Source organism: Ursus maritimus, unplaced genomic scaffold, assembly GCF_017311325.1.
Source record: "Ursus maritimus isolate PB19 unplaced genomic scaffold, ASM1731132v1 scaffold_10, whole genome shotgun sequence".
Taxonomy (NCBI): domain Eukaryota; kingdom Metazoa; phylum Chordata; class Mammalia; order Carnivora; family Ursidae; genus Ursus; species Ursus maritimus.
Genome location: NW_024423344.1, coordinates 2,587,328 through 2,598,270, shown reverse-complemented (window position 1 = coordinate 2,598,270; position 10,943 = coordinate 2,587,328). Strand labels below are relative to the sequence as shown.

Here is a 10,943-nt window from a genome sequence, read left to right as displayed (position 1 = left end):
CTCTCCAGCTCAGCTGTTTCATGTACTCGTTCGCGTCTTCGTTTTCGCTCCCGGGACGCGGCTGAACCAGCCGAGCGCTCCAGGGACAGGGGCCTCGGACAGCCGCAGGGCTCAGGGCCGGCCCGGCTTGTCGCCGGGGCTGAGCAGGAGCTTGGCGCCCGGCTTGTCCATGCTGGAGTTGGGGCTGTCCGCCTCCTTCTCGGGCTCGGGGACGCAGGTGCAGCCCACCGGCACGGTGACGTACTCCTCCACGTACACCGAGCGGCCGCCCGCGCAGGCCGACGTCCGCCGCAGGATGACGGTGGGCATGTACACCGGGGCGCTCCGGAAACGCAGATCCTCCTCCCCGAACAGCCCGGTCAAGCAGCCTCTGCACAGGCAGTAGGCCTCGGGCAGGTACTTCGGGTACCTGGCGGGGTCGTAGGAAATTCTGCAGGGAAGAGAGCAGGCTTTAGTTCATGCGTTGGGGCAACAGGAACACATCGCGTGCCGAGTGACGGCAGCTTCTGTCATCAGAAAGTGTTGAGATCACTGATTAATGGAGCAGAAGAAAGGTGGGGCCCAGACAATTCTTCGCACGGTTAGCTTCCGTGCAAGATCCTAACTTAAACAGGGGCACCATGTGGCTTTGCTGTATGTTAAATGAGGACAGTTTATAGCTCTTGTTAGGCCATTCCCTAAAAATGCTTTCTGTGCTAATATACATAGAAAAGTAAAATGTATCTGTTCACGTTCATGACTGAAATTCATTGGCAAAGTGAAGAGATGTACAATGAAGTATGTTCAGACCCTCCAGTTACACCCTGGCAGAGGCGGTAGGAGACACGTGGGAGGTGGAACGGCGGGTCAGCGAGCCGCATGCGCACTGACGGGTGACCACACGCACCCACCAGAATATGAGACGCCGTCTCTGCTTCCGGCCACAACTCCAGCCCTGAGCCCCAGAGCCGTGGTTCCTAAGGCCCCAGATCTGCCTCCCCTCCAGACACTGGCCTCTGCAGCCCCAGATGGGGGCACATTCACCAGGGCGCTGCCCACACCAGTCCCCAGGAAGGGGCCACCTCCGCAAGAAGCTAGCTGGCCCAGGTGCCAGACGGTGCAGACGCCGGCCACCTGGCCTCTGACACAGCTATCAGCAAAGGCAGCTGCAAGACATCTGTCCAGAAGGTCACAAGGTGGGCCCTGTGTCTGTCAGGGCCTGCGTGCCTTCCGGGAAGGGGCCAAAGCCATGCTGGGGAGGGCAGGTTGGCCAGCCTGGGACATTTGAGAAGTGAATGCTGGTTTAAATGTGGTCATATCCATTCTCCTCCAAGACTCTCTATTTTCTAGTCAGATGCCAAGAACCAATGTCGACACCTACAAAACAGCTTGCTGCCACAATGCCAGGGGAGTCTAGGGCTTGGCTGGCCGGATGCCTCCCTGGGAGGAAAAAAAAAAAAAGCAACACCTTCAGACAGGACTCTGCCCTCTGCCACTATCCCCTGCAACCAGCCAAGAGGTCAAAGCTGTGTGTGGTCACTAATGGAGACCCAGGGCTCCTCCGTAATGTCCCCCTTAAACAAGAAGGGACTGTCCCCATTTCTCATGGGATTGCCATGACCCCAAATTCTCATTGCCATGAGTCTCCCCACTTAAAACACGTGCAATCCTCTTACAAATGTTTCTCTTTCTTCTGGAGCTGAGTCTTAGGGACCCTAAACTCTTGGAGTCAGAACTCAGGACTTCTAACCTCTCGAGCAACACACACACACTTATGGACCCACAATGTGCCAAGCCCAGGAGGGCCTCCAAAAGTGCTATGCCAATGGAAGCCTATGATATAAATTTTTAAAAATGATGTATGCCTAGAGGTTTTTACAGCCAAAAACTTGAGATGTGTATGATCTCTCATCCAGGTTTCTGGACAGCAGAGTGTGGCTCCACAGAGAGGGACAGTGGTCCAGGCTGGCCTTCACCCTCCATGGCTTGCGCAAGTTTTATGTCCTTCAGGAGGAAACCCCTCTCAACTAGTTCTTTCATATGTCCTCATCGCTAACATCTAAAATTCATCCACAAAGTTAAGAAATTTCCAGCTAAGAAGTATGTTTGGACCATCCAGTTAAAGAAGGGGGATTAGGGGGCTTGGAAAAAGTAAGTAGAGACCAGTGGGGTGTCCAAAAGAGCTGAGGATTTCTTGCAGAAAGGAGTTAACAGCTGATGGATGGGCAGTGCTGACTGGGGCCAACTGTGGGCATATCGGGTGGGGAGGCAGAAATGGACTTGAAGCATGGGAGGGACAGGGTTGTTACACTGTTTGGCCAAGAGGTTTCTCTGTTGAGGAGTTCATGTCAAGAGGCAAGTGTTAACTCTTAGTGGCAGGATGAGGGGGGGTGGCTCCAGATGTGTAAGGAAAGTACAAGGGTTTCTTTTTCTGTTTGGATCCAACATCTTTAGACATTGTGGACTGAAGCCTGATTGGGTGGGGAAGAGTCTAGAAATGGTTATCTTCAAGCAGCAACAAATGTACTCACTGCCAACTACATGCCATTTACACAGGACGAAAGAACTCAGGGAGCCATGCCTCCCAGAGCACAGAGCTGGGGTGCCCGCCCGGGCACAGCAGTGAGGGGACTGGGTAACACCTGCCACACACAGACAGAAAGGAGGCCAGTGAGGCCAGGAGTCAGCAGTTAAACTAGAGGACCCAGCCCAATCTGCCACTTGAGCTTTCTAAAGCCAAGAGGGATGTTTGCAAGTCCTTCGCCACTGTTTGATTGTGGGGGATGAGGTCAGAGGAAAAGTCAGCAGTGACTCCATGGCTTCCCGTCGGGGTGACCAGAAGAATGGGAGTAGCAATGGTGGTGGTGGGGAGCAAGGAGGCCTCAGGCCTGGGGTCCTACTGGTGGTTGAGTGCTCAGGCACAGACACCTTCACCTCCCTTCTTGCTGTTGTACGACAAGGGCAGAGTCAAGGGTGAAGGCTAATAAATGTTATGTGCAAACAGGAACAGGGCGGGGTGGGGACTGTCTACACAATGTAAGTCATCTCTGAAGCCAAAACATTGAAATTTATACTGATTTTGTCTGTTCATCCTTCCCTCCAACATGAGCACAAAAATAGTAGTTGAAAATATTTTTTAAGCTTCTCATCACTACTTTTTCCTCAGTTCTGCCGTCAGGAGCTTTCGGAACATAATGAGCTCTATTCTTGCAAGGACTGATAAAGCTGTCCACCCTTACCATTCCAACTTTTTCAACCTCCTCTGTAAAGCCTTGTTCCTACCCCCCATCTGGGGTATGTGGAGGCATAGTTGTGGGGGGACAAGTCAGGACAAATCCAAGCTCCTTTGCTTTGCCTTCAAAGGCCTCCACAGCGTGGTCCCTACTACATACCTTTCCAGCTTTCCCTCATGGTCTCCTCGCACATCCTAGCCTCAGGTCATCCCAACGTGGAATGTCCCTTGCACGTGCTGCAGCTAAGCTTTTGCTCAAGATGCCCTCTCCCCAAAACCAATATCAAATCTTGCCATATTTTAAGGTCCAATTCAAATCATTAAGAGTTTTCAAATTTCCTTAGCCAAATTCATCCTCTTTATCCCCCATATTCTCATAACACTTGGTGCCTGTGAGATAGGGCTACCCTTTTTCGATGTTTTCCCCTGGGAGGGAAGATTCAGGGCTGTATTTTTACTCATCCTTGTGCCCTAACATGAGAATAAGAGTTTGGTAGATGGTGAGCTGGTAATGGTGAGTCTGGACTCCACAGCTCCCTGTCCTTCATACCCTTAAGTCCATATAAAGCCCTAACTTAAAGTTTGAAGGAAAAGGAATTTATACTATTCCCAGTCACCTTCAATATTTATTCAGCAACATCTGAGTGCCAGTGACGTTTCAGGCAATGAGGATAGAGATAAAACACAGATCTACTATCCAAGGACTCACCATCTGGGGGATAAATGTACAGAGAGTTCATCCAGCCCTGGCAACTGGGAAGACTTCTGGCAAAGGTGGTTCCTGGGTGGATTCATCCAGATAAGGAAGGGAGAAAGGGCAGTTAGGACAGAGGGCAGGGCCGAGAGTCCAGGGACCATGTCAGTGTTAGGAACTGTGGCACAGGAGGGGAACTACAAGATGATGCTGGGGTCATCTGTGGAAGTTGGGTCGTAAGGGGCCTCAAATTCAACATGAGGAATTTGGATTTGACCCTGACGGCAATGGGGAGGACGTTAAAAATGGAAGTGACCCAATCAGATGGAATTTTAGACAGATCTTCCAGACTACAGAGTAGAAGATGGTCTGGAGCCCAAGAGACAGGTACTGGCTGAAGGTGGAGATTTTAAAAATTATTAGCATATCGATGGTGATTAAATAAGATCACTCAGGAAAGTGTATGGAGAAACACAAAATGAAAGACAGGGAAAACCAACTTTTCTTTTCTTTTTTTTTTTTTTTAAAGATTTATTTATTTTAGAGAGAGCAAGGGGAGAGGCAGAGGGAGAGGGGAAGAGAGAGAATCTCATGCACACTCCCCACTGAGTGTGGAATCTGATGTGGGGTTTCATCCCACAACCCCGAGATCATGACCCAGGCTGAACTCAAAAGTTGGACACTTAACCATGCTTCCGGGAAAACCAACTTTTAAGAGAGAATATGTCTCATTGTGGAGACTGACAGAATCAGCAGTGGCACTCCCCGAGGCCAGGAAGGCAGACGCTTAAGAGCGGCTGGCCAAAAACTGGAACTGATTGGGCCAGTTTCCTGGAAATGCAGTGACAGAGGAACCCGTTAAATGGCACTATGAGGATATGACCAACAGCATACAGAATGCTGGAAGTTCAGCACGTGTTTGTTCCAAGGTGGAAAGGGAGGGAGGGAACCCAAAACAGCACTGAGTAGAGTGACACAAGTACTGGGCACATGTGGCATCGCTGACCTGCTTTACACCCACTGTCTCTGTGCAGTTGTGAATTTAGCAACTTTTTACTTGCATGTGTCTCCATTTGGATGAAAACTTATGGTTGCTTAAAAAAACATATCAAGCCCAAACTGAGGGATATTCCACAAAACAACTGACTGGTACTCTTCAAAAGTGTCACAGTCACAAAAAACAAAGAACTGAGAAACTGTTGCAGACTGAAGGCAGCTAACGGGCCTGACCACCAGAGGCCCCGTGTGAGCCCGGGGGAGGTCCTAGGACAGACAAGGGGCGTTAGTGGGCCTGCTCTGAGTAAGGTCTCCGGATTCTAGGGTTATTAGCAACAAACATTTCCTGATCTTGATAATTCTGCTGAGTTATGATGCTGCCATTTGGGGAATCTGGGTAAAGGGTACATGGGAATTCTTTGTACTAATTTCACAAAGGTTTTTGTTAGTTTGAAACTACTTCAAAATGTAGACTTAAATAATGTAACAGAAAAAATAGAGAAAAAAATTGCAAAGTTTTTTTTTTAAAGATTTTATTTATTTATTTGACAGAGAGAGAGACAGAGAGAGAGGGAACACACGCAAGGGGAGTGGGAGAGGAAGAAGCAGGCTTCCCGCTGAGCAAGGAGCCCGATGCGGGGCTTGATCCCAGGACCCTGGGACGCTTAATGACTAAGCCACCCAGGTGCCCCAAAATTTCAAAGTTTTAAAAAACCACTTATGAGATAATCAGGGAAATTTGGGAACCTGACTGAATATTTGAAGATATTAGGGAAGTATTAACTTCCAGGTGTATTAATGGTATTGCATCGTTTTATTTAACAGAGTCCTTCTCTTTTAGAGATACACACCAAATACATGAGTGTACATAGACTCACATACACACACAGACACACACGGACAGTGCTGAATGTTTGTGAAGTTACAAAGTGCCCTGGGAATCTGCCAACTGGAAGGTTAGTAGCGATCGTTAATTCAGCAGAAATTTTAAGCTCCCAAGGCTGGCACCGGGCAAGGGTACGGCCCCTCCACGAACACTCAAGCCAGCCCATCAGGTCAAAGCAAAGCAAGGAGCCCAGACCACTGCAAACACGCTGGAGGCTACGGCCCCAGGGAAGTCTGAGGTGGGTTTAGAAAAGGAGGAGGGCTGAGCCGGAGGAAGGAGGGGGTGCTGAGCAACCCACACCCAGGCAGGAAAGCAGGAGACCATGTGGGTAGGAAACTACCAGCAGGTCACGGCAGCTGGAATGACCTGTGCACATGCCTATGTGTGCAGGGGGCAGAGATTTAGTAAGACATGTGGGAGGTGGACAGGAGCCTTGAAGACTGGAGGATTTTACCTTGCAGATCATGGGAAGCCACGTGAGGACTGTTAAGCATGTAGAGACATGATCAGTGGATGTTTAGAAACCATTCTGGTAGTGACATAGACCCAATTACAGGACAAAATCGGGTTTGGGGCAGGAAGGTCAGGCACAGCCTCTTCTGACTCAGTTTCCTCCTCTGTAATGCTAGTGTGACCTAGGGGCATTAAAGATCCCTTTCCATTCCAAGTAACTGGGATTTATCTTTTCTATGCACCACGGTCGCAGGTAGCAATCCGTGCAACAACCCCCATTCCATCTGTTAATGAGGCAGAACGGACAGTCACTTGGATGCTGTGATGGTCAGAAGGCTCATCATCTGACTAAAAATAGCTGCCCCACCCCCACCCCCATCAGCCGGCCCCCCAGGACCAAACTTTCCACGGTCACAGTGACACTTCTGGGCTGAGGTATTAGGACAAAGAGATACCTGCCTCCCCCCACCTCTGCCCGTATGTGGCACATAATAAGAAGGCACATGCATTGGTGGTTTTCACATTCTGGTTTTATGACCAGGAAGTTTCTCTTAAAATACAAACGTGCTACCAAGGGGAGGGGGGTAGACACAATGCATATCACACCCCTGACACCCAGTATGGTGGGTACTGATGCCAGCAAGTACCATGGAAGACAGAAAGCACAAGACAGACACATTCTGAAGGACACTAGTTGGGGGGAGGTGGAGAAGAGATCAGGAGGAAAGGTCTGGAAGCCTCAGGACAGCCAGGGGACAGGGACAAAGCTAAAGCCTGTCTCCCCAAACTCCTGCCTTAAGAGTCTGCGGAAATTATCAGGCTGGAGTGCTTTCTGGTTAAAGAAAGCTACCACAAAAATAAGACATCAAGAAACCCCAACAGGGATCCTTTTCTCTTACCAAACATGGAAATGCAATCGAGTAAGAATCCTGCACGTCTGTCTTGCTCCTTGTGAGCAATAATTCTTTTGTCTACATTTTCTGCATGCTGCTCTGTGGAAGCTTGGCACTGGAACATACTTGAAACAAATCAAGTTTTCCCCTCTGATGGGATCCAAAAGTGTCCCTGGGGCCACGTGTGAAGCTTGGCTTGAGTGAGTGACAGCTGGCCCAGCTTAATCCAAGAACAAAGGACAAGTCCTCCAGGGATGATTAGAGGTGATGGAAACTGAGCTTGAAGAGGAATGTGAGTGACAGCGGAGACAGAAAAGAGCACTGCCCCTGGGACCCTGAAGTTGGTAGGAAACAATTCGAAGCGGTTCCCCAAGGACTGCCACCTGGAGAACAATGAGTACATTCCAGCAGACAGAACCGCGGCCACCCGATGTGCTCTCGAGCTGATGCCCAAGTATAGCTGTGGTATTTACTGGCACAAGCTCATCGGCATGGCTCACCTTCCCGCTTTGCAAAACATAAAATTATTTTGATCTCAAGACAACAGAGGCTAAGTATGATTGTTTCACAGCCACTCCAAGACCCCAAACCAATGGAACAAAGTTAGGGAAAATGCCTTCTCCAGTTCAGACTGGAGACCCATAAGGACTGAAATGGTCTAAGTGGAAACAAAATTGCCTTAGTAGTCCTGGTTTGCCAGATCTTAAGGACAATGAGTTCAACTCATTGTCAATTACTTTTTTTTAAAAAGTCAGGATGAAAAGAAAAAGGTGGGGGGTGGCAGGATGGAGTCAATAAGAGTCTTGAACCTAAAATTTCAGTCCTATTTGGTTACCAACAAATGACATTGGGCAAATCATTGCCTCTGTCTGGTTCTTTGCGACGGAGGGGATGGGTGAGTGACCAGGCTACTTCCTCCAGCTTCTTGATGGCAGGACTGTTAATGTGATATTTTTTATCAATGTTTTCTGCTTAGAAAGGACAGCTGTAATGCATTGAGTTTCTGAGATTCTCTAAATTAAGCTATAAAGTGCAGTTCTAAGCAAAATCCCAGTAGAGTTTTTGTAGAACTTGGCAAGCTGATCCTAAAATTTGTAGAAAGAGAAAAAGTCCAAGTATACTCAAGACAGTTTTGAAAAGGAAGGAGGGGGACTCACTTTACCAGAACAAGACCTTCTGAAACCATGGTAATACACAGACATCTAGCAGCCCTCTGGGAAAACTGAGGAGAACCAGTTTCACCTTCCCCAGAGCTAGTCCTGTGCAGAATACCCGTCTTTCTGCCCAGGAGGTGGGCAATAAAAAGAAGGCATAAACAAGACTTCCCAGCTGTGGCTGTCAGACCACCTGTGTAAAAGCCATGTGGGAGTGCGTTAAAAACACAGCTTCTCACACTTGACCCCCTGAATCAGGAGCTCCGCATGCCAACAAGCTGCCCACGTTGCTGTCTTCCTCACTTGAAGTGGGGAACCACTGGCCATCAGCAGAAGCCCATTCCACAGCACAGTCAACAGTATCTACAAAGGTAAGTAGTCATATATTGACTGCGGTTAACAGCAAACAACTGGATGACTGCATTTTCCCAAATACACCCAAATTTCATGACCCTACCAGTGTAGGACCCCCTACGCTGAGAAATCTAACTAATGCATAAGGTCACTGTTAACCAAGCAAGCAACTGGCATTGTAGTGAGGATGATCTCAATTATACTTCACTGGAGGCCCACAAATGAGCTTTCAAAACTAGTGATCACTATCCCCCCCCCCCCAGAGATTCAGAATTCATGGTTCTAGCATGGGGCCAGGGTGTTGGGATTTTTTTAAAGCTCCCCAGATAATTCTAACATGCGACCCTGGTAGAGGCCATTGGCCTCCAGATCTAAGAGAGATAATGAATCACTGAGATGGGGTTTGAGTAACCTTCCAACCTCTTTTTCCCTTTGGAACCAGCCCCGCAGCTGGGAGGGGGATGGTTATGAGACTATGGGGGAAGGAATGGTACATGACAAGGCCCAGAGCTGCTATGGGAGGGCTCTGTTCGCAGGCCAGGGAGTAGCCAGGGTCATGAGGACCACAGTTTCCCTCTGCTGGAAAGCTGTGGCCAGCAGCCCCATCGGCTCCACCCTTTCTCCATTCCCTAAGGCCTAAGAGAGCCAAGATCTTCAATACATGCTGCCAAGGAGCTCTGAAAAATGCTCTTCTGGCCCCTACAAGAAAACATCAGTTGTGCATTTCTCCTGAAAGAGGACATGGAAAAATCAGCCTGGGAGAGCAAAGTCTGACCTGGCATGGATGCCCTGGAGTCAGAGCCCCAGCGGATTTCACCTGGCCCTCTTCAGCGGCCAAGGAGAGCTAGGGGTCAGCCCTACCCCCAAGTGGGGACTGAGGTTGACTTTGGTGTGATCCTGAACTTGGCATCAAGGTCAGCCCTGAAGCTGAGCCAGTGAGGCAGGCTCCAGAACTGACCAGGCTCTCCTGCCAACCGGGCTGGCTCTGGGCTACTGGGAACCTGGAAGGACTCAGCCTGTCTGTCCTCTCCCTTTACTGAGAAGGAAACCAAGACACCGAAGGGTGAGGGGCTTGTCCAAAGTCTTCCAGCTCAACTGGCTTAGTCCCATCCACTGCCCTGCCTGCACAGCCAAGCTGTGAGTCTGCTCTGCAATTTGGGGATATTTAGCAGTTAGTCATATGCCTCCTAAGTGCTAAATCTACAACCAGGAAATCCACTGATACCATGTAAAATCTGTTCATCTGAGAGATCAAGGAAGACTAGAGAGAGACTCATGGCTTGGAAAAGAATTTGGAAGATAACTTGGAAAAAAAAAAAAAAAGCTTTCCCAGAGGAAAAGAGAGAATGAGAAATTAGAATGAAGGCCAGAATTTCTCAAAGGGTTTTATTCTTTTGTCATGGCAAATGCCACACATTCAATGCAGCTGGGAAATATCTCTTCAAAGGAAAAACATAGCTCATGCCCACGGGGTGGGGTGGCTTAACTATCTTTCCAGGGGAAGCTGCAGAATTTGGGTTCAAAGTCATCTTTGATGTGCCTGTCCTTGGGGGAGGCCGGTGAAGCGCCTATGTGCAGAAAGGGTGGAGCCCACCTTGGTCTGAAATGAACCAGCTGTTGCCATACATTGGTTATGAGGAATAATTCATACCAAAACATTAGCCTAGACTATTTAATTCTGGAAGAGTCCTTGATAGATTATTTTCTCTTTGACCTCATTAATTTAGTGAGCAGTGCACTCATTACCATCCTTCAAAATCTTCATGTGTCATTTCTGGAAGACAGGCACCATAAGGAATTTCACTTCGTGGTATGTGTGTGTTCCTTCCAGGACTTGGCCCAATTCTTCTGTTGGTATTAAGAGTACAAACATTCTATTCAGGTGAGGAAATCTGGAAGAGGTGACGATGGAATGAAATACTATCATCATCCCTGGTTACTCTAAGAATGCCAAAGTAAAACCCAGGCAGTTGAAGAAAATAACTATCAAAGCAAAACGAACGTATCTATTTTCAGAAAGAGAGACTTTAGCCCCATGACAATGCTCCATGACAATGCTCTTATTTTTACTCTGTGAAACAGTGATAGGTGCAGTAGAGCCCGCTATGCTGAGTAGCTCAGAGAAAAAAAAATCCACGTAGTACTTTGGCCAATTAAAGGTCACTTATCCATAAAAAGATTTTTGGGGTTGGGGCGCCTCAGTGGCTCATTCGGTCAAGCACTTTAAGCATCTGACTTTGGCTCAGGTCATGATCCTGAATCCTGGGATCAATATCCCTCCCCCCCCCCCCCCCCCCCCCCC

At 48.6% G+C, this 10,943-nt stretch overlaps 1 protein-coding gene across 1 annotated transcript in view; it reads right to left on the bottom strand.

Moving 5' to 3' along the window:
- Positions 1-6: 6 nt before the first annotated feature.
- Positions 7-10,943, bottom strand: part of IL17D (interleukin 17D) — an 18,293-nt gene continuing 7,356 nt past the window's right edge. The window contains exon 3 of the mRNA XM_040621280.1: positions 7-430. Coding sequence (XP_040477214.1) covers positions 112-430 — 319 coding nt within the window. The 3' untranslated portion in view covers positions 7-111. The remainder of the gene's footprint in view (positions 431-10,943) is intronic.